The sequence below is a fragment of the Odocoileus virginianus genome, chromosome 23 (genome assembly GCF_023699985.2).
Source record: "Odocoileus virginianus isolate 20LAN1187 ecotype Illinois chromosome 23, Ovbor_1.2, whole genome shotgun sequence".
Taxonomy (NCBI): domain Eukaryota; kingdom Metazoa; phylum Chordata; class Mammalia; order Artiodactyla; family Cervidae; genus Odocoileus; species Odocoileus virginianus.
Window position 1 is genome coordinate 18,546,493 of NC_069696.1, and position 27,096 is coordinate 18,573,588.

At 44.0% G+C, this 27,096-nt stretch overlaps 1 protein-coding gene across 1 annotated transcript; it reads left to right on the top strand.

Moving 5' to 3' along the window:
- Window positions 1–7,339: 7,339 nt before the first annotated feature.
- On the top strand, window positions 7,340–20,603 carry DDX47 (DEAD-box helicase 47). The gene is made up of 12 exons (XM_070453646.1): window positions 7,340–7,477; window positions 8,699–8,792; window positions 11,013–11,201; window positions 11,457–11,528; window positions 11,760–11,878; window positions 13,604–13,675; window positions 13,801–13,917; window positions 14,446–14,592; window positions 15,333–15,470; window positions 17,102–17,172; window positions 17,748–17,877; window positions 20,030–20,603. The coding sequence occupies exons 1-12, from the start codon at window positions 7,385–7,387 to the stop codon at window positions 20,159–20,161; spliced, it is 1,374 nt and encodes a 457-aa protein (XP_070309747.1). The 5' UTR covers window positions 7,340–7,384; the 3' UTR covers window positions 20,162–20,603.
- The last annotated feature ends 6,493 nt before the right edge of the window (window positions 20,604–27,096 follow it).

Sequence of the window (27,096 nt, forward strand, 5' to 3'; positions counted from 1 at the left end):
TCAATGGACATAGGTTTGGGTGGACTCTGGGAGTTGGTGATGGACAGGGAGGCCTGGCATGTTGCGGTTCATGGGGTTGCAAAGAGTTGGACACGATTGAGTGACTGAACTGAACTGAACTGATTGCTTGCTAATTTATTAAAGCATAATGAGGAAGAATCTCCAAGAAAGTGAAGGTTGAGTTTGGGGGCCATGCAGCCAGGAACAACGCCCAAACCTGGAGACCAGCACGCCAGCAGGAACTCCGCTGCTGCTTTCACTAAGCGAGGACGCCTTGGAGTGCATGTCCCTCACACACTCTGGACACCAGACCCTTTGCCACGGCTGCCCCCTCAAGCTGGACACCTATGCCAATGCCAGGATCCACTTCTTTGTATTGCTCTGGAGAGGTGTGTCTGCTTGGTAGAGACACTTAGGTGCAAGGGTGGGTGGGAGAGAGAATTTCTGGTTTCCACTTAAGGAGAAGGGCTTTGCTCAGCACAGGAAAACTGTTCAAAAGATGTCGGGCTATCACCAAGCATGAGAAATTGTCCAGGATAGCAGTTAATGTTTTATTTTATCTATTTATTTTGAACATTTAGACATCAAACCCTTTTACTTACATTCAAAGGCTTCCATTTGAAAGTGTGGTTGGAAGCTGCCGTGTACTATACTTATTATTTCATTGTGGCAATGGTGTCTGGATTGACTTTTTACTTATTTACTTTTGGCTGCACTGGGTCTTCATTGCAGTTCATGGCTCTTCCTTGCCGCATGTGGGCTCTGTATTTGCGACTTGAGGGCGCTAGAGCACAGGTTAAGTAGTTGTGGTACTGGTTCGTTGCCCTGCGGCACGTGGGATCTTCCCCAACCAAGGATTGAACCTGTGTCTCCTGCATCGGTAGGCGCTTCTTAACCACTGGACCACCACCAGAGATCTCCCAAGGAATCTCTTGCTGCTGCTGCTGCTGCGAAGTCACTTCAGTCGTGTCTGACTCTGTGCGACCCCATAGACGGCAGCCCACCAGGCTCCTCTGTCCCTGGGATTCTCCAGGCAAGAACACTGGAGTGGGTTGCCATTTCCTTTTCCAAAGGAATCTCTTAAACACCTCCATTTCTAGCAATTTGTTTTCTAAAAAGTTGTGTATGCATTTAAAAGAAAACTTGTATGAAAGGAATACCAAACAACCAGGAAATCAGGAAATGAGTCAAAGTTGCCTTTCCTTTATCACCCACTCCATAGTAAGAAGTGACCTTGAAACTCTAGCCTTTGTGGTTTGTAAAGCTTATAACTTTTGAATTTCCTGCTTGTTGTTGACTTCAGGTTAAATGCTCTTTTCCCCATATTTTGCTTACATCTCAGTATATCTATGACATCATCATTGTAATTCTCAAAAACCTCAGACATCAGGTTTTTTCAGGTGCTGGACATGAAAATCTTTTATCTTAAAGACTTAAGGATGGTAGTGGGCCGACGGTTTCTGACTAATGTTCCAGGGGCCAAATGACAAGTTAGGTAGAGAAGTTGGCTTTACTGCCACGTTGAGCTGCCCTGGCCACTGAGGATGGGGTGGTGCCTACCATAGGACTGGCTGCACCCTGCCTTATTAAATGACCACACTCCAAGGTCAGTTTCTCCGTTTTTTTTTTTTTGTTTTTTTTTTGTGATTCAGAAATTCCCTGTGATTCATCTAATTAGCAAATAAATAAACTCAGGGGATTACTCATGCCAAGCATGCTCACAGGAGACTAATCTACAAACCATTCTCATTTATTCATTGACCAACAATTTACTGAATGCCTGTTCTGTGCAAGGCGCTGGGAATGGCAGTGACCACCAATGTAGTCACTGCTCTCCTAAAGTTTAAATCTACTAAGAAATCAGACAATGAGAAAGTTCATTTTTGACAGTGGTGGTAGTGATGGAAAGGCAGGAGAAGAGGGACTCAAGATAAATTTAGGCAGCTGAGTCTACAGCACTTGTTGATGTGGAGGCTGGAGGAAAGGAAGAGGTGAGATGAAGAAATGCAGAGAGAAACAAGTGTGGAGGAGAAAGCCAGATGCTTTCTTAATATTCGTTGGAATATGAAAGCAGAAAAGGTAGTTGCTCAGTTGTTCCTGACTCTTTGCAAGCCAATGGACTGTAGCCTACCCGTCTCCTCTGTCCATGGGATTCTCCAGGCAAGAATGTTGCAGAGAAGAAGCCAATCCTGACTGCATATTAGAACTGCTTCTTTGATTTATTTTTCATTGCTTTTGTTATTATAATCATACAGAACAGCCTGCCTCAGAGAATCCTGCCTCTCTAGTAACCTAAAGTGCCCTTGTTCAGAACACTATCCACCAGTAGATGTCAAGGAAGAAATCAGCACATCCCTTGCCTGAGGCTTGTCATTCTAGGAGATGTTTGCAAGATTAATGGCCTTTTATTTTGCTTCCTCATCTCGCCCCATCTCTGATCTATAAAAGAACCTGGCATCCAGACCCTAACAAGATGGTAATTTTGGTAATTTTGAGGCACTAGCCTGCCATCTTCTCAGTCAGCTGGTTCCCTGATTAAAGTCTCTTTGTTGTCTCAAACTCTGGTCTCTCGGATTCATTGGCCCGTTGTGTGGTGAGCAGATAGAGCTTGGACTCAGTAATAAGAAGACTGGAGTGGGTAGCCATGCTCTTCTCCAGGGGATCTTCCCAACACAGGGATCGAACCCAGGTCTCCTGCACTCCAGGCAGATTCTTTACCGTCTGAGCCACCATGGAAATAAGGCCCTAAATATTCAGGTCCCCATGTAGACCTCCAGCATCATCATAAATCATCATATTATAATCTCTATAAGCTTCATTTGATTTTTCTCTACTGCAAAGCTTAGCCTGGAAGATTCTTTCTGCCTGTAAACTACTCTCTGCACCCTACACAACCAGTCAATGGTGCTCATCTTCCAAATTTCAGTTTAAAAGTCCCTTCTAGGGGGAAAATGTCCCTGCTCTGCAGAGGAAGGCCAGTTCATCCCATCATATATTGCCGTAGCATCTTGCTTTTCTCCTTTTAACCATGCATCTCACTTTTGATTCCTTCTTTTGTTTCTGTTTTTCCCTGCTTGATTGTGAAGATTTATTTACTTTCTTTTATTGTTTAAAACATAGGCTGTCCCCCCTCACTGCGTATAAATTTCATGCTTACTTCCAGTTCCTAGTGTGTGGTCCATGGTCTGCCATAGGGTTTGAGAATGTTTGTTAAACATAAAGAAAGAAACATACAGATTTTCTATGTTTTAAAAAACTTTTCAAACTATAGGCAAAAAGAAGAAGGAAAGAAATAAATAACCAGGGCTAGTTATCTTTTTTTTTCTCTAGACACGAATTGGTTAGATAACAAAGTATTTTATATGTCATCTGTTTATTGATTCCATGGAGACTGAAATCTCTCTCTGTCCTCATTATCACATCATTAGTATCTTTTCTTCCCTTGGACATACATATCCATAGCAGAATTATAGAATTCATAAGTTATGGGGACTTCCCTGATGGCCCAGTGGTTAGAACTCTACACTTCCACTCCATGGGGCATGGGTTTGATCCCCAGCCTGGGAACTAAAATCCTTCAAGATGCCTGGGGCAGCCAAAAAATTTAAAAAAAAAAAGAATTAATAAGTTAAAGATAACTTTTTGATAGATTAAATTTGCATTGCTAGCTTTCTAATGAGTATAGAGCACTGTGTTAGAGGGAGCTTTCTCCAAAATAAACTACAGGGTATGTAGCTCCTGGAAAGAGCTTGAGCAGAAACTGATTAAGAACAGATTCTTCCCTGAATCAAAAGCTTGTGTTACTTTGGTCCAGGAGCCACCTCTATCCTCACAAGCTCTCACCCTGCAGGAGTCCAGGTCACTGGCCTGTTGAAGGCTTCCCTGTGGTCCTCACGCCCTTCCCTTATCCACCGGGTGCAGAAGCCACGGTGCCTGGGAGCCCACTATGCTTTTAGAGGCCCACATAAGGGTTTCATTTCTTTTAAAATGTCAGATGAAAAAGATAACTTTTAAGTCAAAGAAAATATTTTAATATATAATATTAACATGTCTATGTTAACACAGCCATAAACTATAGTTTTTAATATATATTTTTGTGTGTCTAGAGGAAGGGGTGCATTAAGGCCTGGAAAACCTTTTGGAGGGAGAGGGATAAATTAGGACTGTGGGATTAACAGATAGAGGGGAAGGAGAGGGTGGGATGAATTGAGTAAGTAGCACTGACATATACATATACTATCATGTGTAAAACAGATAGCTAGAGGGAAGCTTCTGCGTAACACAGGGATCTCATCCTGGTGCTCTGTGATGACCTAGAGGGGTGTGAAGCAGGTGGGAAGGAGATAAGAGGTTCAAGAGAGAGGGGGAGATATATATATGTGTGTGTGTGTGTGTGTGTGTGTGTGTGTAAAATGATGACTGATTCAAGTTGTTGTATGGCAGAAACCAACATACACTGTAAAGCAGTTTTCCTCCAGTTAAAAAAAAAACCATATACACGCTGCTATATATAAAATGGGATAAACAACAAGGATCTACTGTATGCCATAGGGAACTAGAGTCAATATCTTGTAATAACCTACAATGGGAAAGAATCTAAAAAATAATATGTATATATATGCATATAAAACTGAATCACTTTGTTGTATACCTGAAACTAACCCAAGATTGTAAGCCATCTGTACTTCAACAAAAAAAATTGAAAGAAAAGAAAAAACCTCTTGGGGGAAGGGAGGTAGGGTCAGTCACTTTGACCTCTCCTCCTGGAGCCAGTGTATTGTTTCAGGGCTATTTGCCCCTTATTTTGAGTGTTTATTTGGATTTCCTCTTTAATGTTTCTCATTGTTCTGAAAGTACAGGATATGACATGGTTCAGTTACTAGAACGGACCTCTATTATTTCCATGATCAGAATGTGAATATCCAAACTACTCCAGACTTGGTAGGAAGAGTCAAAAGCCCACAGTCCTCTTGATTGGACCCGCCTATGCTCACCCTGTTGATCTGACATGAACTCTGTCATCAAGGTGGGTGCTGGCACCAGAGGAAGTTTGAAAAAGAGCCTATGTCTGAATTATCCAAGAACACACAGAAGTATATATGCATATGTATGGCTGAATCCCTTAGCTGTCCACTTGAAACTATCACAACATTGTTAATCAGCTATATTCCAATACAAAATAAAAAGTTAAAAAAAAACCCAAAAAACAAAAAGAACACATTGAAGAGTGTTTCCCTTGGGTAAAGTGGGCAGAATTTGCTATGATAATAGCAGCTTGTTGGTTTGAATCCATTTCCCTTTAGAGGAGCTCCAGAAAAGACCTTGATGCTGGGAAAGATTGAAAGCAAGAGTAGAAGGAGGCGGAAGATGATGAGATGGTTAGACAGCATCACTGACTCAATGAACATGCTGCTGCCAAGTTGCTTCAGTCGTGTACGACTCTGTGCAACCCCATAGACAGCAGCCCACCAGACTCTCCCATCCCTGGGATTCTCCAGGCAAGAACACTGGAGTGGGTTGTCATTTCCTTCTCCAATGCATGAAAGTGAAAAGTGAAATAAGTCGCTCAGTCATGTCCGATTCTTAGCGACCCCATGGACTGCAGCCCACCAGGCTCCTCCGTCCCTGGGATTTTCCAGGCAAGAGTACTGGAGTGGGATGCCATTGTCTTCTCCGTCAATGAACATGAACTTGAGCAAACTCTGGAAGATATTGAAGGACAGGGAAGCCTAGTGTGTTGCAGTTGATGAGGTTGAAAAGAGTCTGACTCAACTTAGCAACTGAATGACAGAGCCCCAGAAATCTTGTGTGATGTTTTTTGGTTTTTGGTTCCTGTAACATATTTTAACAGAACTTGGATAACTTTAGACCCTGTATTATATACAGTCCTCTCAATCATTTCCATCTGGGTCCCCTTTCCAGGCATCTTTGCTCTGCTGTCTCAAACTTTCTAATCCAGTCTTCCACCTTCTCCCAGAACTTTTAATTCCATTCCACTCTCCTATGTGAAATCAGAGCATAAGCCTCAGAGAAGCAAAGCAAATCCTTCTCTCTTTGTTTTTACAGAAAAATCTGTATGGCAGAGGAATTCTGTGCTGGGAAAAGCTGCTTGTGATCATGGAAACTGATGTTTCTGAAAGTATCTTCTTCAACAAGTGAAGGTGTCAGCACTGCAGGAAAGGGTTCCAGGTCACAGCCTATCTCATACTCAGGTGAATTTTGTTTTTTCACAACAGGAGGAGTGTTGCTGGCCAAAATCTAGGCCTTCTCTGCCCAGTGAAACTGAATAAGAAATACAAAGACAGAATTAGGAAGAAATAGAGAGGTGGCTTTAAGTCTCAGCAAGCGGAGATGGGAACACAGTAGGTTCATGTCTAAAAAACTGTGCCCTCCTTCATGAGGAGTCTAGCGCTTCTATAAGAGGAGCGCTCCCGGTCAGGAGTTGGTGATGGGGAACAAAGGGAATAGGATCTTGATTTCTTCCTCTTGCATTGTTTCAATGATAGTCATAAGCTGGCATCAGTAACCCAGTAATTGAGTCTGGCAATTCGGTGGCTCTGCGGCCTTCTTTCTGATATGTAAAAAGAACTATAAGGGGAAGAGTGTTGTAAGGGTAAACACCAGATATAGGATTTATTTAGCACAGAATCAAGGAAAGCCTGTCCAATTCTTTGTGATCCCATGGACTGAATTCTCCAGGCCAGAATACTGGAGTGGGTAGCCTTATTCTTCTCCAGGGAATCTTCCTAACCCAGGGATCGAGCCCAGGTCTCTCGCGTTGCCGGCGGATTCTTTACCAGCTGAGCCACAAGGGATGCCCAAGAATAATCGAGTGGGTAGCCTATCCCTTCTCCAGAAGATCTTCCCCACCCAGGAATCCAATCGGGGTCTCCTGGATTGCAGTCGGATTCTTTACCAATTGAGCTATCAGGGAAGCCCATCCGCCTGCAATGCGGGTGACCTGGGTTCAACCCCTGGGTCCAGAAGAGGCCCTGGGGAAGGCAATCGCAACCCACTCCAGTATTCTTGTCTGGAAAATCCCATAGACAGAGTAACCAGGCAGGATGCAGTCCACGTGGTCGCGGAAAGTCAGACACGACCTAGAGATCGAAAAACAAAAGGAGGGCTGACTGCAGACCCTGGGCATCAAGTCCTTCTGCTTTTGGCTCAGTTTCACAAGTCCTAACGTTTATATCCATCCTTTAAAAAAAAAAAAAAAAAATGTACTTGTCAGCCGAGCCCCGCCTGCCTGGCCTGCTGGTGCAAATCCCCGGCAAACCCACAGCGGGGCGCCCACAACACGCCGCCGCCGCCGGAGAGAGCTAAAACTACGTTTCCCAGAATCCTGCGGTCCGCTGACCTACTTCCGGAGTTCGCGGACGACATGGCGGCGTCCGTGGAGCACGATTCTCCGGAAAGCATGGAGGCGCCCCAGACGGCGGTGGAGGAGGAAGAAACGAAAACGTTTAAAGACCTGGTAAGAGTGGATGATGCCAGCTTCCCTTTGTTCTTCCGGCGCCAGGAGCGGGCAGAGTCCGGTTGCCTTCCATCTAGGCCTGTGGTGTGCGGAAGCAGCCGGGGCCTAGCTCAGGTTTCCCCCCGGGTAGCAGAGGCTCAGGTTGGGAAGAGGGCCCGCCCTCAACTCAGATTTTGGGTGGTGGGAGGGAGGCCGGGCCCGGGAGCCTCATTTGCCCATTTCAGCTCCACTTGTTGTGGCAGCGCTGTGTTTGTGCAAATATTGTCCAGTCCGACCTGTCCGATTTGGGTTTAGGATTCCGATGAGCCAGGTTTGAATTCTGACCCAGTCATTGACGAGATGCAAGTTATCTCGGTGCCTGACCTTCCACCTCTGTAAATTGAGGATTATGATAAATATCTCATGGAAGTGTGAATATTAAATGAAGTAACCCATCTAAAGAACTTGGCTTGGTCCCTGGTGAGTGGAAAGTGATGACAGCCTTGAGCTACTGTCCCAGTACTCAAAGTTAAGGAGACTGAGTCAGTTCAGTTCAGTTGCTCGGTCCTGTCCGACTTTTTGCGACCCCATGGACTGCAGCATGCCAGGCTTCCCTGTCCATCACCAACTCCCGGTGTGTACTCAAACTCATGTTCATTGAGTCGGTGATGCCATTCAACCATCTCATCCTCTGTCTTCCGCTTCTCCTCCCACCTTCAATCTTCCCCAGCATCAGTCTTTTCCAATGAGTCAGTTCTTTGCATCAGGTGGCCAAAGTATTGGAGTTTCAGTTTCAGTATCAGTTCTTCCAATGAGTATTCAGGACTGATTTCCTTTAGGATGGACTGGTTGGATCTCCTTGCTAGTCCAAGGGACTCTCAAGAGTCTTCTCCAGCACCACAGTTCAAAAGCATCAATTCTTTGGCTCTCAGCTTTCTTTATAGTCCAACTCTCACATCCATAGATGACTACTGGAAAAACCATAGCCTTGACTAGACGGACCTTTGTGGGCAAAGTAATGTCTCTGCTTTTTAATATGCTGTCTAGATTAGTCACAACTTTTCTTCCAAGGAGTAAGCGTCTTTTAATTTCATGGCTGCAGTCACCATCTGCAATAAATACCTTTTGAGTCAAATGTAGGAGATGCACGTGTCACAGCAAGGCTGCCCTGACAGCCCTTGAGTTGTGTGGGAGGCGAGTGTGTGTTGTTGTTTGTTAAACTGTGTTTTTCTGAATTCTAAGGGTGTGACAGATGTGTTGTGTGAAGCCTGTGACCAGTTGGGATGGACAAAGCCCACGAAGATCCAGATTGAAGCTATTCCTTTGGCCTTACAAGGTAGGTTGGATAAGTATGTGGCCTGTTTCAGGCTCAGTGTAAAGTTGCACATACTCAGTTAAATACTTACCACATTTGAGAGCTATTGCTTTGCCTACTTCAAGTGAAATAAAGTATGGTCAGTAAAGATAAAAAGTTTGTGGCTTTTTGGCTTTTTAAAAAGTAATTCTGTGGTGTTAATGAGCTAACCTTCTGCAGTGGGGTTTGTTGTCTTTGTCTTTCCAGTGTTTCTTTCTCAGTTTCTTCTGGTTCTTTTCCTTTGCCTTGCAGTGTTAATTCTATCTTCATCCTTTTTTACCCTCACTGTAAACCTCTACTAAGATTTCTCATCCAGTCCTGAAGCTTTAACGCTGTCTGCATCAGTGAGTTTCAGCCAGTGCTCATTAGAATCACCTGTGGATCTTTTAAAACTCTAGTGATTTCTGGGCTCCAGCCCAGACCTCCTGAATTGGAATTTCCAGGTGTGGAACCTAGGCATATATAGATATAAAACTTCATGGTTTACTCTGATGTGTCTGCCCCTGGGGTAGCACCACTGCTCTGATGTTCTTGCCTCCCACATCTGTATTTCTAGCTCATATTTTTTTGGATGAACTCAAAACAAGTTTGTCCAACTGGTTTTTAGATACTTCTTTCCAAGCTTACTGCAGGAATCTCAAGTTCCCTGTATCCAAACCAGAGTCTTTATTTTTTTCACCAGAACTAATTTCTCTGTAGCCTGTATCTCAGTTTATGGCCTTTGAGTTTCCCGAGGTAGAAACCTCTGTGCCAATCAGATTTTCTTTCGTTATTTTCATTTTATTGAAATATAGTTGATTTATAGTGACTGTTCATTTTTGACTTGTTACTTTCTGTCTCTCAGTTCACCTGGCCTCCGTTCAGGCTACCATCATAGCTCCCCTCGTATCCTCTCTGAGGTCTCATTTTCCTGTGCTTTCCCCATTTTGGCCCTTGAGGTCACTTTAGAGTGTAAGGAAGAGAGTCACGTTCAAGTTGTGTCAGGGATAATTTCTAGGTGAGGAATCCTCAGCAATCAGGTGTGGTGGTCATTACTTGAAGGAAACCTTTCCCCTGGGTGCTGGGACATTGATTCAGTGTCCCAGTCTCTGGCCCTGGCCAAAGATTCCTGCCTTGGGGGCTACAGTGAACTTCAAGTGTTAGTCGCTCAGTTGTGCCCGACTCTTTGCGACCCCATGGACTGCAGCCCACCAGGCTCCTCTGTCCATGAGATTTTCCAGGCAAGGATACTGGAGTGGGTTAACCTAGGGACAGTGGTTTTGGCTTGGGAATTAATTGCCAAATCTTCTCATTTATGGCTTGATTGGCAATAACAGACCATTCTTAAGGAATTACTTCTGGCATTCTTCCCTAAGGAGGAGCAGTATAAACAGCAGTTACTGTTAAGTTCCTTGGCTTCTCCTTATGCCATCAGGCCTGGGTTTGTCTTAGTAAAGAGTCCTGTCATGTTATGTGTTAGTTGCTCAGTCGTGTCCAGCTCTTTGTGACCCCTGGACTGTAGCCCACCAGGCTTCTCTGTCCAAGGGATTTTTCGAGGCGAGAGTACTGGAGTGGGTTGCCATTTCCTTCTCTGGGGGATCTTCCCAACCCAGGGATAGAACCCAGGTTTCCCTCATTGCAGGCAGCTACTTTACCATCTGAGTCACCAGGGAAATCTTAAAGGGTGTTGATAATTAAAGGTCATAATACTCCCTGTCTAAAATCCTTCAGTTCCTCTGTCTTAAAGGAAGACATCAGAACTCCTTAGCATGGCTGTGGGTTTCCTCATTCTTCTCCTTTTTCCCCCTTGACTTCTGTGTTCTGGCCATGTTGTACTTCTCCCTCTCCTGACTCATTCTGTGTTCTTTAAAGCCTCTTTCCTCACACGAGACTGTCCTTTCTTTGCTGACCTCCAGATTTAATTTGCTTGTCACCTCTGTTAGCCTTTCCTAACTCCTCCAAGCAGTAAGTTACTTCTTCCTTTTTTCACCCTGTCCTACAGGGACCTATCATATTAGTATGTATTGTGTATTTTACCTCTGAATTTTTATCTTATTCAGGACAGAGACCATGTCTTCTGTCTGATCAACTTCTTCCTCCCCTCAATTCATCAAATATTTATTCATGGTCTGTGTTGTGCCCAGCATTTGGTCATATTTCCACCAATATGGAAATGGTGCAGGGAGCATTTCTTTGCTATTATGTATATTCTGTGTCTTCTAGGTCGTGATATCATCGGGCTGGCAGAAACCGGCTCTGGGAAAACCGGCGCCTTCGCTTTGCCCATTCTCAACGCATTGTTGGAGACACCCCAGCGTCTGTTTGCCTTAGTTCTCACCCCCACTCGGGAGCTGGCCTTTCAGATCTCAGAGCAGTTTGAAGCCCTGGGGTCTTCTATTGGGGTGCAGTGTGGTAAGTGTTGGGAGGAAAGGAATCTTCACAGTTTCTTCACAGGTTGCAAAGGAATGTGAAAGAACGAAAGGAAGTGTTGTTAATAGAAGTTCATCGACCTAAAGAGCTGATTGGGTATTTTAGCTTCAGGGAAAGTTGTCATTGTAAGGGAAGAGAAATGAAAGTAGAAATTTGGCATTGACTTTAAAAGATGTTCAGTGCATTATGGAAACAAAATTAAGGATCTCTTTCTAATATTCTTTTTTATTTCTGTAGCTGTGATTGTAGGTGGAATTGATTCAATGTCCCAATCTCTGGCCCTGGCCAAAAAACCACATATAGTGATAGGTGAGTAACTGACATTGGTAAAAGGCAGTGGTGAGGATGAATTTCAGAAAAATCTTCTGATGGCTATGTGTAATTTATTTGTGCAGAAAGTGTTCAAAGAATGATTGTCTGTAACCCTGTTTATTGTTGTTGTTGTTTTTTTTTTTTTAATTTCTGGAATTCTGGTTAGGAGGGGGCGGTCACTCCCTTTCTGTCCTTTTTCTTAAACATGTCCTCAACCTTTCTTGTTAGCAACTCCTGGCCGACTGATTGACCACTTAGAAAATACAAAAGGTTTCAACTTAAGAGCCCTCAAGTACTTGGTCATGGATGAAGCAGACCGAATCTTGAATATGGATTTTGAGACAGAGGTGAGCTCTCAACATCTTTCCTCCTCTTAGAACTTCTCAGGTGCCCCATTTCAAAGTCTGATTCATAGCTCACTTGCTTTTTGGAGCACTTACCATTGTCAGTTAATTTAACATATCTGCTGTTTTTCTTTTTTATTGAAAGATGGTTGATTTAGAATATTATATTGCTTTTAGGAGTGCAACATATTGCTTCAGTATTTCTATAGATTATGCTCCATATACTCCATTTAAGATTATTACAGAATAATGACTCTGTGTCCCTGTGCTGGTACAATATATTCTTGTATATCCTTGTTGCTTTTACATTTAATTAATTTTGAAATTGAAGCATTATTGATTTGTAGTGTTTCTGGTATATAGCAAAGTGATTCAGTTAGACATATATCTATGTGTGTATATGTGTGTGTGTGTGTGTGGATGTTCTTTTCCCCATTCTATTCCATTATAGTTTCTTACAAGATATTGAAAATAGTTCCCTGTCCTTTATAATAGGACCTTGTTGTCTATTTACTTTATACAAAGTAGTTTGCATCTGCCAATCCCAAACTATTAATTTATCTCCACCGCTTCCTCTTGGTAACCTTAAGTTTGTTTTCTATGTCTGTGAATCTGTTTCATAAATAAATTAATTTGTACTGTTTTTTAGATTCCACATGTAAGTGATATCATAGGGTATTTGTCTGACTTCACTTAGTATAATCTCTAGGTCTATCCATGTTGTTGCAGATGGCATTGTTTCATTTTTAATGGCTGAGTACTATTACATTGTATAATGTACCACCACTTTATCCCTCATCTGTTGATGGACATTTAGCTTGCTTTCATTTCTTGGCTATTATAAATAGTTTCAGCATCCTCTTAGGATGCTGACTTTTGAGGGGGAGATAGATTAGGAATTTAGGATTAACATATACAGACTATTATAACAGGACCTACTGTATAGCGCATGGAACTGTATTCAGTATTTTGTAATAACCTGTGCTGGAAAAGGGGGCTTCCCTGGTGGTTCAGACGATAAAGAATCTGCCTGCAATGCAGGAAACGTAAGTTTGATCCCTGGGTTGGGAAGATCCCCTGCAGAAGGGAATGGCAACCTACTCCAGTATTTTTCCCTGGAGAATTTCATGGACAGAGGAGCCTGGCAGGCTACAGTCTATGGGGTCGCAAAGAGTCAGACACACAACTCACATACACGCACACATACACATACTGGAAAAGAATCTGAAAAAGAGTATATATATGTGAATCACTTTGCTGTACACTTGAAATGGTGTAAATGAACTATACTTCAATTAAAAAACAAATAGTTGGGCAAAAAGCATATATATAATATATATAGTCTGATTTTAGAGATAAGAAATATCAAAACCAGATTTTCTTTTCCATTTCATTTGATTTCGACCTCTTTTATCTTTTCTTTGACAGGAAGTTCTTCATAACTTATTTAGTTGATTTATGCTTATTCTTTCCTTTTCTCTTAGGTTAGCTGTACTGTACTGATTTAAAGCGTTCTTTTCTCTGATTAGCATTATTTTTTGATAGCATTGGGTATGCTTCCTGATAGTCTATATTCAGTGAGTTTTAGCCGAATTGAATAGAAGGTTTGAGTTCTCAGATCCCCACTGTGATGTATTTAGTTTGTGATCCCTTATCTCCTTCACAAAATACATTTGCAGGTGTCCGGTGTAAATGTCACTTTGGCATCCTTTGCTCTTTCTGCCTCAGGTTGACAAGATCCTCAAAGTGATTCCCCGAGATCGGAAAACGTTTCTCTTCTCTGCTACGATGACCAAGAAGGTGAACTTTTCTAGGAGTTCTCTTTTCTTCTTTATAAGAATTGATAAGTAGAAACAGTCCCAGTAACAAGAATAAAAACAGAGCACTTAGGAATCAACGTACTAGTCTGGGTGTCCTTTCTCCAGGTGCAAAAACTTCAGCGAGCGGCGCTGAAGAACCCTGTGAAATGTGCCGTCTCCTCCAAGTATCAGACAGTTGAGAAGTTGCAGCAGTATTATCTTTTTATTCCTTCCAAGTTCAAGGTAGAGTGTTTACTCTGATCATTCCTGCCTCTCCCTCTCCTCCTTCACCACCGCGTCTGAAAGTGTCAGCTCTTGATTAGCTAAGTGCTGTGTGTTTTAGAGTTCATGCCGTGTTTACATTTATCACTGAAAATGCTGAGCATTCCGGGAATTCACAATGTATTAAACCAGAGTAATGAAGTCATGATATAATCCCTTCCTAACCCCATCCTTGAGGTAGTTTTTCTTTGGTCTGCTTATTATGTGGCTTTTTTGTGGGCAGCGGACCCTAGTCTTGTCCTCTGATGTCAGGGCTTTGCATGCTTGCTGAGCCCAGATCTCCTTGTGCCTGCTGTCAGGCTATGGGTGTTACACATGGTTCTCACAGATGACAATGATAAAGCCGATTAAGGGGTGCAGGGCTGCCAGCTGAGGGTCTGGGAAAGTGGGAAGCAGCTAGAGACTTAGTCTTTTACGTAGTTTATATGCCCAGGACTCTGACTTGCTTCCAGGTTCAGTTACATATGTTGTTTTGGCTTTGTGACTTAGGATACCTACCTGGTTTATATTCTGAATGAATTGGCTGGGAACTCCTTTATGATATTCTGCAGCACCTGTAACAACACTCAGAGGACAGCTCTGCTACTCCGAAATCTTGGATTCACCGCCATTCCCCTCCACGGACAGATGAGTCAGGTAACTATCCTTCATTAGTGGTGGCATGAGAAAGATAAACCTCACAGCAGAAGGTTTCTGCAGTAGCAGCATGTGACACTAATGCATCTTTCCGTAGTTGTCCTGGTATTACAGGCTTTAAAGTGTTGCTGTCAATGCTGCTTCCTCCTTTCAGGATAGCAGGAGGCTCCAGTTAGAATATTCCACAGGTAGTTGTCTGGTATGGAAGCTGTAGAGTTGATTTATTCAGCATGTATGCATGCTAAGTCGGTTCAGTTGTGTCAGACTGTGTGTGTGTGTGTGTGGATGTGTGGACTGTAGCCCACCAGGCTCCTCTGTTCATGGGATTCTCCAGGCAAGAATACTGGAGTGGGTTGCCATGCTCTCCTCCAGGGGGTCCTGGAGGAGGTCTCTTACATCTCCTGCATTGGCAGGCAGTTTCCTTACCACTAGCACCACCTGGGAGGCCCAATTTGTTCAGCCCTTGTGGTGAATTATTTCCCAGTTACCTTTCTGTCATGTTTAACAGTGTTTTATGTTAGCGTTTTCTAGTTTTAGTCTGAGACCTTTTTTTTTTTAATTGCATCCATGTTTCCTTTTGACCTGTGAAGCCCAGTTAGACTGAAGGGGAAACATCATTTTAAACATTATTTTCTTGGTTCTTGTATCTATTTAATGTGTCTAGTTTGTGTGTCTTGGATTTCCAAGATTCCTTAGATTTTCAAGATGCAAATTCTTTCCGTTTCTTTTCATTGTTTCAGAGCAAGCGCCTGGGATCCCTTAATAAATTCAAGGCGAAGGCTCGTTCCATTCTTCTAGCAACTGATGTTGCAAGCCGTGGTTTGGACATACCCCATGTGGATGTAGTTGTTAACTTTGACATTCCTACGCATTCCAAGGTGAGTATTGTTGCTGACCTGACTTTCTTGCCCCAAATATCTTTCTTTTCTTTTTCTTTCTCCTTCCCTTCTCCTTTCCTTTCTTCCTCTCTAATTCTCTTTCTCCCCCCTTTCTTTTCTTTTTTTTGAATTGAGGTGTAATTGACATGTAGCATTATATTAGTTTCAGGTATAAAATGTGATGATTCAGTATTTCTATATATTGCAAAATGGTCACAGTAAGTCTAGTTAGCATCTGTCACCATTCATAGTTGCACTATTTTTTTTTCTGATGAGAACTTCTAAGATATTTTCCCTTAGCAACTTTCAAATGTGCAGTACCATGTTTCTAATTCTTATCCGCATGTTGTACATTACATCCCCATGACTTATTATTTTATAACTGACATTTGTACCTTTTGACCTCCTTTACCCATTTCACATACACCCATCCCTGCCTCTGGCAACCACCAAACCTGTTTTTTGAATCTGTGAGCTCAGTTTTTTGTTATTGTTAGATTTCACATATAAGTGAGATCTCTGTATTTGTCCCTGTCTAACTTATTTTACTGAGTCAAATACCTTCAAGGTCTAGCCAATTTTGTCACAAACAGGAAGGTGTCATTCATTTATATGGCTGAGTAATATTCCATTGTATCCAAAGTGTATTTCTTTATCATCTGAGCCATCAGAGAAGCCCCCAAAGTGTATTTCTTAATGAATATTTTTTGTCTTCCTTTAGTTACAATATTGGGGTGTGTGTGTGTGTGTGTCCTTGATTAGTTAAATATCAGAAATGAGGAAACTCTTGATCTGTTCATTCTCCTCATCATGCACATGTGGATGTGATGTTAATGAACGTGAAGGAAGGAACCCTGGAGTGGGGCAAGATGCTCACCATCAGAGGAGCAGGTGTACCACATGCTGACCTCTGCTGGGCTAACTGATAAGAAGTGGCAGCTTGTGGTCCTCAGCGATCCCAGGGTTTCTCAGCCTGGGCACCATTAACCTCTCAGGCCGGGAGTTCTCTGTTGTGTGGCTGTCCTCTGCACTGTAGGATGCTTAGCATTCCTGGCCCCTACCTACAGGTGACTTTGTGACCACAAGGTATGTTTCTAGACAGTTCATCGATGCTCCCTGGAGAGGACAAAACTGCCCCCAGATGAGAACAACTAGTGTGTCTCGACTCTGTATTAAACTGCTGTAGACAAGTTGCTCTCGCGTAGGATTTTCACAGTAACTTTGAGTTTGGCAATGTGTTTGTGCCCCTGTCTTATAGACAGAAACCATGGTTCAGAGAGGTTCTGGGACTTGCAGACAGTTGTGTTGTTGGTTGGGATGGGGAGAAGCAGAGCTGTGACCCAGGCCGTCTTCCTCTCTCTGTGACTCTGTCCGTGGAGATGTGCTTTGTGGATTCCTCTTTCTATAAAAGAAAGGAAAAAGGCGGGGGGGGGGGGGGGGGGGGTGTCCAGTTTTGTGCTGTGCGGAGAATTTAAAAAGTGAAGCAGATGTATCTCAATGGACTCCCAGTGTGTTTCTCCACGTTCTAGGACAGATCTGTTTTCTTTCAAAGGCTGGCAGGAAGACTTTACATACACAGTTTTTAATTCATATTCCAGCTGACTCAGAGTTACTTGGCCATTGTGTTTCAGGATTACATCCATCGAGTGGGTCGGACGGCTCGAGCTGGGCGCTCTGGAAAGGCTATTACCTTTGTCACACAGTAAGTGACCCGACTTCAGGGCAGAGCAATGTAGAGAAAGGAGCAGAACCCTGGGGCCAACTCACTTGGAACCTGACTTCACCTTTAACAGGCACTAAGCCTTCCTCATCCCACCTTCTTCATTTGTAAAATGGCAATAGTAATACCAACCTTGCAGGGTTTTAATGAAGACTGAAGACATATATGTAAAGAGCATAAACTCTACTGCATGTGTGTAGCAGAGTACTTGGTGTATAAAAGCACATACACCAAAACCCTGTTATTTCTTTTAACGTCTGGAGCCAGAGAACAGTGACCATTCCCTCAGCTCACCATATTACAAAACCTGATCTTCTGATTTTGTTTTTAAAGGAGCAAACAGCCACGTGTCCTAGGCTTTTTTGGGAGTCAGGGAGGTGGTGGGTGGTTTTCTGCTGGCTGTGCACAGCAGATTGCATTTAATCAACATTCTGAAAAGGAGCAATAGGTTTGATATTACTGAAAACTGTGGCTCCTGCTGTGTCATCGTTTTGGGATGGACAGACGGACGTGTACGTTGTCAGCCAGCCAGAGCCGTATCAGCTTTCCTTCCTCAGGTATGATGTGGAGCTCTTCCAACGTATAGAGCACTTGATTGGGAAGAAACTGCCTGTCTTTCCAACCCAGGACGACGAAGTCATGATGCTGACAGAGCGTGTAACTGAGGCCCAGAGATTTGCCCGAATGGTATGCAGCTCTGTTTATTTTGGGCTCTGCTGGGTTTTCGTCATTGCACGGGCTTTCTCTAGTTGCAGCGAGCCGAGGCTGCTCTCTAGTTGCGACGCCAGGGCTTCTCACTGTGCTTGGTGCTCACTTGGTGCTCACTTCTCTTGGTGCTGAGCATCGGCTGTACGGTGCACGAGCCTCAGCAGTTGTGATGCACCGACTCTAGAGCACAGGCTTAGTAGTTGTGGCGCAGGGGCTTAGTTGCTCTGATCATGTGGGATCTTCCCGGACCAGGATCGAAACCACGTCTCCTGCACTGGCAGGCAGATTCTTTACCATGGAGCCACCAGGGAAACCTGTGCAATGCCTTTTCTCACCAGCTTCTATGCAACTTATCTTACCTGTGTGCAAGACACTTTATCATGTTAATCTGCAATAAATGTTATTATTTTATTCTAAGTGTGAGATGAGTATACTAAAGCATAGAGATGCAGGCAGTTTGCTTTCAACCCTGTAACTAAATGGTCAAATCAGGGTTTGGACTGTCTGATCACAGTGACCACATTCATTCCCAGCTACCGTTCACTTTTCACTTGAGACAGGAAAACCTTTGAACTTGAGATGAGAAGATGTAGCTGTGAGCTGTGAGTCACGACAAGGTATCTGACCACTCAGTCAGTCCCTCACCTGTAGATGAGGAAGAGTAGTTACCTTGGAGACAGGGTTTCTGAGCACCAGATAAGCGGAGGTGGACAGTGTAGTTCCTGAGAGCATCTGTAGGTGGAGCAGTGGAGACAGGTAGGCTTGCCTCTTATCCCAGGAGTGCTGCTCTGAGGGGCGAAGAGACTTAGTTCATGGGGTGCTTTCTGAGTAGCTGGGCTATGGGGTTGTTTTTTGGCCCACATGGAAGTTTTGGTGTTTTTTGTTTATAAAAAAATTTGATATGCATTGGAAAACATTTTTTAGAAAATACAGAAACGATTAAAATAGTGAAACACATAAGCTACCCCCCACAGAAAACCATTGATTACATTTGGCTGTTGTTCTTTCTTTCACCATAATGAGACTTTATCCAATTTGTATATGACTTTATCTGAATATGTTTTGTTTTTTCTGTTTCAACTAATTGAGATTCATGTGATCACGTTTTTTCTTTCACATTTTAAACTCTATTCAAAAAACTTCATCTAAGCTGCATATTAGCACTCATTTAATTCAGTTACCAAACTTGCCTAAACATGGTGGCAGCACTGATTTCTTAGAGTCACTGAAAGTTCCTTAACTGCCTTTTGAATTGGCAAGGGAAGTCAGATTATGTGTTCTAGGCAATTAGTAGTCTGAAGAGGATGAATTCAGTTTTTTAAAAATGGCACCACTTGTAGGTTTTAGAGACTGTTACCTAGATGCTACCATCTTAAAATTCTCATGGCATCCCTTCTTTATGATCTGTTACAAATATATAACATGCTTTCCATTGATATGTATTCATGCTTTTCCCAGTTTTATATATTTTAGTTAATGACTGTGTTGAGCATCCTACTGTGTATAGCTTTGCACACTTGTTTCCTTAGAATAAATTCCTAGAAGTAGAATCAATTGTTGAGCAGAGAATGCACAGTTCAGATTCATACAGAATGCCCAGTTGCTCCCCAGGAAATCTATAGCAGCTTACACGATGTATGTGGCATTGTATGTGGGACAGTGTCTGTGCCTGCCCCCTGCCTGACCAGTTCTAAGTATTACTACTCTTAAATCTTTGCTAGTCTGCCGTATGAAAATAGTAGCTTCCTGTTTTCATTTTTCTGTCTTTGGTGACTAGATTAATGGTTTTGCATATTGGGATTTGGTTTTATTTCTTTGCTAATGTGAGGTGTTGGGAATTACTTAGGGTTGGTTGGTTTGTTTGTTTTTAATAAATGAATTCTCTAATTTATCAAGATTTTATTTATTTATCTAGCTTGCCAGCTACGCCAGGTTTCTTAGTTGCATCATGTGGGGTCTGTTAATAGTTCCCTGACCAGGGATCCAGCCGAGCCCCCTGCGTGGGAAGCAGGGAGTCTTAGCCACTGGGCCGCCAGGGAAGTAGTGTTTGACTTGATGGAGTGGAGACCGGGACGTGTTCCCCTCAGTGACAGCGGTTCACGATCAGCCCCGTCCTTTCTGTCTGTTGCAGGAGCTCAGGGAGCATGGGGAGAAGAAGAAGCGCTCGCGGGAGGACGCTGGGGACAACGATGACACGGAAGGCGCCATCGGCGTCAGGAACAAGGTGGCTGGAGGGAAAATGAAGAAACGGAAGGGCCGTTAATCCCTTTTGTAAGGACTTGATTTCTGCCTTCGGTTCTGTGGAGAGGATTGAAGGAGCGAATGGGACCTCTTCCTCCGGCCAGAGTCCGCCGACATTGTGTCCAGACGGCCCGGCTCATACAGTGCTGGGCCCCCTTCGTGCGTTCGAGCGTTGCTGCTGTGGGATGTCACGGTGCTGATGTCGAGACTCGGACTGGCCTTCCACTGTGGTTACTCGTTCCTGACATGAGGAGCATATGCTCTCCTGTCCCCTCACACCCTTCACACCGACCTGTGCTTTTTTTCAGCTGCAAGTCCAGGACTGGGCTAATGCAGCTCTCAACCTGTCATTGTAAAGGAAAGGGATGTTTATACCTAAAAAACAGTGGTACTTACGCAGTCTCAGCGTGTGTTTCATGACTCTGAGTGGGAAATAGTAAATTCAAATATTACTATAAAAAAAACTCAGACTCCTTGAAGACCTTTTTGTGTTGAAGACTTCGTAGAAGACGACGTTGCTGTGCGTGGCCTTTCTCTAGCTGCGGGACTGCTAGCACGGACTGCTCCTCATTGCAGGGCACCGCTTTCTCACTGCCGGGGCTTCGCCCGCCGCGGAGCACTGGCTCCAGGTGCCCAGCGTCCGCAGTTTCACCTCACGGGCTCAGTAGTTGTGGCACATGGGCTTAGTTGCTCCAAGGCGCGTGGAATCTTCCAGACCAGGGATCAAACCTGTACCCCCTGCATCGGCAGGCAGATCCCTAAGCCACTGTGCCACCAGGGAAGCCTTCCATGTACATCTTAATGGAAAGTGCATGTTGTGTTTCTTGAAGTGTTTAGTAAGAAGTGAAAAGTAGATGTCAGTAAAATTCTCTGTGGGAATCAAGTGTGGACTGTTTACTGCAGGAAGATCTTTGTAAATATGGTGGGTGGGTTGCCCCCCACCGGGGGCTAATTCTCCATTAGTGTATTTCCTGTTGGGGCTCTCCAGAGCAGCTTAGATAATGGTAGCTCTGTCTCCCTCTGAGCCAGTAGATATGAGCCAGTGGATGATTGCTGTTTCAATTCAGTGGAAGACTTTAGAAGCAGGCTGAATTTGAGTCAGATTGTGGGTGGTGGGCTTCCCTGGTAGCTCAGATGGTAAAGAGTCTGCCTGCAGTGCTGGAGACCCAGGTTTGATCCCTGGGTCAGTAAGATCCCCTGGAGAAGGAAATGGCAACCCACTCCAGTATTCTTGCCTGGAAAATCCCATGGATGGAGGAACCTGACAGGCTATAGTCCATGGGGTCATAAAGAGTCAGACGCGACTGAGCGACTTCACTTTGTGAGTGTTGTGTAAGAAGAGACGAATTATTCTGAAGAAATCTGAACTTTTTAAATAGGATCCCAAACCTAGGGTCTCTGGACCCCTCAGGTACATGCATATTTCTGCAGAGACTAAAAAGGGTAGAAACCTTCTAAAGCTTAGCTGCTTTTTTTGGAGTACTTTATAGAGTATGCTTTGCTAGGTTGGGAAGATGGGCCACTAAGGGAAGAAAGGTGGATGCTGTGTCTTCAGGCATATTGGTGGGTCCAGACCATAAACTAGAGTCTCAAACAAGAAGTTGATATCCTTGTGAAGGCAGCAGGCACAGAAATGAACGTGATCCAGATGTAATTGAGGACGAAGCTGTGGGTTTGTATCACTAATCAAGCTTTTCTTCATGCTCCCTGTCCTCCAAGGCAAGCTTGTGAAGTCTCGGGGCTCCTGTAACAGTGAGTTTCCCTGGTGGCTCAGACAATAAAGACTCTGCCTGCAATGCAGGAGACCCAGGTTCGATCCCTGGGTTGGGAAGATTCCCTGGAGAAGGAAATGGCAACCTACTCCAGTGTTCTTGCCTGGAGAATTCCATGGACAGAGGAGCCTGCTGGGCCACAGTCCATGGGGTCAGAGTACAATGTACGTGTAACAAAGTATCACAGAGGGGGGGTTAAAAAAACAACAGTTTGTTGGATCAGAATTCTGTAATCTAGAAGTCCAGGATCAAGATCTCACCAGGGCCATGTTGCATCTGAAACCTCTTGAGAAGGGTCTGTCCTTGCCTCTTCTAGCTTCTGGTGGTGGTTGGTGGTCCTTGGCTCGTGAAAACATAGCTCCAGTCTCTGCCCACGTCTTCACATAACGTTCCCTTTTGTGTGTCTTTGCTTTTATATGGCCTTCTTCTGAAGATGCAGTAGTTGAATTTAGTTTTTAGTTGCTGAGTTGTATCTGACTCTTTGTGACCCCATGAACTGCAGCACACTAGGCTTCCCTGTCCCTCACTATCTCCTGGAGCTTGCTCAAACTGTCCATTGAGTCGTTGATGCCATCCAACCATCTCATCCTCTGTCACCCACTTCTCTTGCCCTCAATCTTTGCCAGCATTGGGGATTTAGGTCACACCCTACTCCAGTATGACCTCGTCTTGTCTCAGTATATTTACAAAGACCCTGGTTTCAAATAAGGTCACATTCTGGCATTCCATGTAGACATGGATTTTGGGGAGACACTTCAACCCAGTACAGACTGTCTTTCTGGACTGCTACATTTTGGGGGGGTTTAAGATTGTATTGTGGAATACAACTGGTAGATAGAATTAATTACAAAGAAAGTGGAGAAAAGACAAGAAGTAGCTTCCCCAGTGGCTCAGTAGTAAAAATCCACCTGACAATGCAGGAGATGTGGGCTCAATCCCAGGGTCAGGAAGATCCCCTGGAGGAGGGAATGGCTACCCATTCCAGTATTCTTGCCTGGGAAAACTCATGGACAGAGGAGCCTGGTGGGCTACAGGCCATGGAGTTGCCGAGTCAGACACTACTGAGTATGTGTGCACACAAGTTTTCAGAAATGGTAAGATGGCTGGAAGTACAGAAATCTACAACGGCATCCTCTTAAATGTAAATTGTCTTTGCAGTCAAGGTCCCAAAGTGTCTAGTTTTAGAAGTGGGGAAGGTGTCTAGCCTTTCTTCTAGTCCCATCTTGGTATAATTTCTTAGTTTTGCTTTCCTGATTTAGGACACTGAGGGCTTTAAAATAATCAACAATCTTGCCCCGCGTCCCAGTTGCAATCAATTCCCACACCTAACTTATATGACTTAAGGGATTATCTTGCAGTAGTCAGTGATGCTGCCCCAGAGAAAATTCTCCCTTATTTCTCATCTGAATCATAGAGCCACTTTATACAGTATTCGTTGTATCATGATTTCATGATACTAACCAGCCTGGTTTTACTTCCTTCCTCTATGCTGAGCCAAAGTGAGATGAGGAAAGTATCTTTACCTTATGAAGGGAGGGGTCTTAGGATCCCAAACAAAGCTATGCTTTTCCCAGCAGTCATGTATGGATGTGAGAGTTGGACCATAAAGAAGGCTGAACGCTGAAAAATTGATGCTTTCAAATTGTGCTCGAGAAGACTCTTGAAAGTCCCTTGGACAGCAAGGAGATCAACCCTGAATATTGATTGGAAGCACTGATGCTGAGACGGGAGCTCCAATACTTTGGCCACCTGATGTGAAGAGCTGACTCATTGGAAAAGATCCCCATGCTGGGAAAGATTAAGGGCAGGAGGAGAAGGGGACGACAGAGGATGAGATGGCTGGATGGCATCACTGATTCAATGGACATGAGTTTGAGCAAACTCCAGGAGGTAGTGAAGTACAGGGAAGCCTGGTGTGCAGCAGTCCATGGGGCCACAAAGAGTCAGACACGACTTAGAAGCTGAACAACAACATAGGATCCCAGTGCTGGGTTTTCAGCTGAGCAGGTGGTTTAGGCTTAAGGCAGGCCCAGAATTCCAGGCTCTCTGGAATTTAAGGGCAGTCTGAGAGGATTCTAGAAGTTGTTGGGAGGGATCTAGACTCAACTAGATGATGATTATTTTCTCAGTCCTTTAAAAATATGATGAAGGACTTCCCTGGTGGTCCAGTGATTGAAAATCCACCTTCCAATGCAGGGGACACAGGTTCGAGCTCTGATCAAGGAAATAAGATACCACCTTACTACCTGCCATGGGGTAACCGGGCCCACATGCTGCAACAAAGACCCAATGCAGCCAAAAAAAAGAAAAAGGGTATCCTAGAACTTGTCTGACTCTATAGGAACATAGAGTTGGTTTATAGCCAGAGGATTTTCCAGGTAAGTTCCTACCTGCAGATCTAGCCCAAGATCCAAATCCTTGTCTATCTACCCCAGGTCCTTCAAAGCCCTGAGGAATTAGACCAGAAAGAACCACAGGCTGTGGTGTTGGTTACAGAAAACGAAGGCGTCCATGTTATGAAAAGCAGGTAGCAAAATAACATCAAGCAAGTATGCTCCAAAGATTTGAATGCAGAATCAGAGAGTAGACACGTTTTAATCCACATAGTTCTTAAGGTGAAATCTAGCCTCAGGGCTGATAATAAATCAGGGTGTGAGTCACCCCTCTTTAGCTGGAATGACAAGAGATCCAGACCCTGGCACTAGAGACTCAAGGGCTACCCACACCCACATTCCTTTTCATGCCTCACCTGTCCCAGGTATGCACTAAAAACGCCAGCTAAAAATAACTGCAGAAACTTGAACTCTGAGAAATCATACTGAACAGTTTCACCTAGAGTGAAGAGCTGATTTGCGTCAAGTGGAAGAGAGATGGGGATAAAATGGGCTCATATAGAGACTAGAATCTCTAGGAGGTGGGCCTGATATCTGTTCAGATTCTTGAAGTTTTTCTGTTCATGGTCCACCCAGTACCTTCCCAAAATGTCATCCTTCACTAACCCATGGGTGCCATCTAGGGCCTGGAAGAAACTGGAAGGACGTGGAGCACAGCACAATCTCAGTCAAGAGACTGTTCGTAGCTCTGTGACCTTGTGGAGTTGCTGACCCTCGATTTCTCTCGCTCGTTAACGTAGAAATGAGCATCTCTTCCATCTGCCTCACAGAATCTTTTTTAAAAATTAAAAAAAAAATTAAATTTTTTTAAGTTTATTTTGGCTGTGCTGGGTCTTCGTTGGGGTGCCCAGCCTTCTCTAGTTGCAGCATGCGGGCTCTCTGGTTGGCAGTCTGTATGCTTAGTTGTCCTGCGGCATGTGGGATCTTAGTTTCCTCGCCAGGGACTGAACCAACGTCCCCCTGCATTGGAAGGCGGAGTCTTAGCCAGTGGACCACCAGGGAAGTCCTGCCTCACAGAGTCTTGAACCAGGTTTTATTTGTTTTTTAACTCTGTCCCCTCCCTCCTTTCCAGCGTCTGCTCTCTCGCAGTCACTGAGGCAGGTAGCAGGAAGACAGTACTGAAAAGTTGGGTGCTGTCTGGGCTGAACTCAGTCTTAATGTTGTATTATGATTGTGCTCGCCCAGTAGGCAGGGACCACAGCCTTCTCATGGATGTGATTCTTAACATCCGGCAGAGCCCGGCACACTGTGACGTTTCAATATCTGTCATTTTCTGTAACAGACTGTATCAGCAACTTCACACTTGTCTCTAGTTCCTTGAGCAATCCTGAAAGGTGGGTATTATTGTCCCCATTATAAGCTAAGGAGCCAGACTATCCAGTTGTGAGACCTTGGGCAAAATATTCAACCTTTTCTTGTTTCAATTTCCTTATCTGAAGAAACACGGATAGTAATAAAGCTACCTCGTGAGGTTTAAATGAACTATACTGTGGCTCTTCCTTACAATGATTAGTGAGCGTTAGCCATTGTGATTGTCATTATTGTTGGTATTATTACAGATGAAGAGTGGATAAGCATTAATAGCATGCCCATACAACTTGTCATACAACTCATAAGGGACCAAATTTGATGCCAAGTCTCTACTCTTTATCCTAAATACATTTTGTGTATCGTGTGTACATGTATAATTTCATATTCATTCAGCAAGTGCTTACTGATTGAAGATCGAATCATCGTTTATATTTTTTTCCTTTGAAAAAAATGTATTCCACCTAACAAAGAAGTATATGACACGATAGGGCTTTCAAACCCATTTGCAGATCTGAACTTCCAGGTGGGAGGCTATGATATTTTCATTTCCACCAGTAGATGGCAGAAGGGAGAAAAATACCCCAGAAAGGGAAGTTTTCACTGTGGCCTATTTAAAGGGCTCTTTGTCTAATATTTGGCACACAGTCATGAAGGGCTGGGGGTCAGGGTGGCTATGAGAACCACCTTCAGGTATTTGAAGGTGTCAGCCTTCATGAGGATCTACTAGGTTGACCCAGAAGATGGGGACTGGGAGATAAAAATAAACTGAAATTCAGATATTGTAAGAAGAAAAAGTTGCATTCCTCTGTTATCTCTTGCTTACAGTCCCAGCTGGCATTCCCTCCTTTTCAGCCCACAAGCAGCTTTGTTCTTTTCAAAAGCTTGCCCTTCCCTCCTGGGATTTTGATAAAGTCCCTTGCCCTCCCTTTATGCCCCCTGCAACCCTTACCCCTGGTCTGTAACCTCAGAGTACTGTTCATCTCTCCACACACCACCCCCCATATCATCACTTACCCCACTACATGCTTGTGTTTCTGAATGTAAATTTGCTAAGCCATGAATCCCTCTTCTATTTTGTGTCACTCAGCTGTGTCCAAGTCTTTGTGACCCCATGGACTGTAGCCTGCCAGGCTCCTCTGTCCCTGGAATTTTCCAGGCAAGAATACTGGAGTGGGTTGCCATTTCCTCCTCCAGGGGATCTTCCGCATCCAGGTATCGAACCTGCGTCTCTTGCATCTCCTGCATTGGCAGGTGGGTCCTTTACCACTGTGCCACCTGGGAAGCCCCCTTTCACTGCATATCCATCTAGTTCCTCATAGCTCAGCTGGTAAGTCATCTGCCTACAATGCAGGAGACCTGGGTTTGATTCCTGAGTAGGGAAGATCCCCTGGGTTGGGAAGATCTCCTGGAGAAGGATATGGCAACCCACTCCAGTATTCTTGCTGGAGAATCCGTTGGACAGAGGAGCCTGGCAGGCTACA

Excerpts from the sequence above, each read along its gene's own strand:
- DDX47 (XM_070453646.1), top strand. The coding sequence starts at position 7,385 with ATGGCGGCGTCCGTGGAGCACGATTCTCCGGAAAGCATGGAGGCGCCC. Across the intron at positions 13,676-13,800 it reads CTGCTACGATGACCAAGAAG|GTGCAAAAACTTCAGCGAGC; the intron begins GTGAACTTTTCT and ends TCCTTTCTCCAG. Across the intron at positions 13,918-14,445 it reads TTATTCCTTCCAAGTTCAAG|GATACCTACCTGGTTTATAT; the intron begins GTAGAGTGTTTA and ends TTTGTGACTTAG.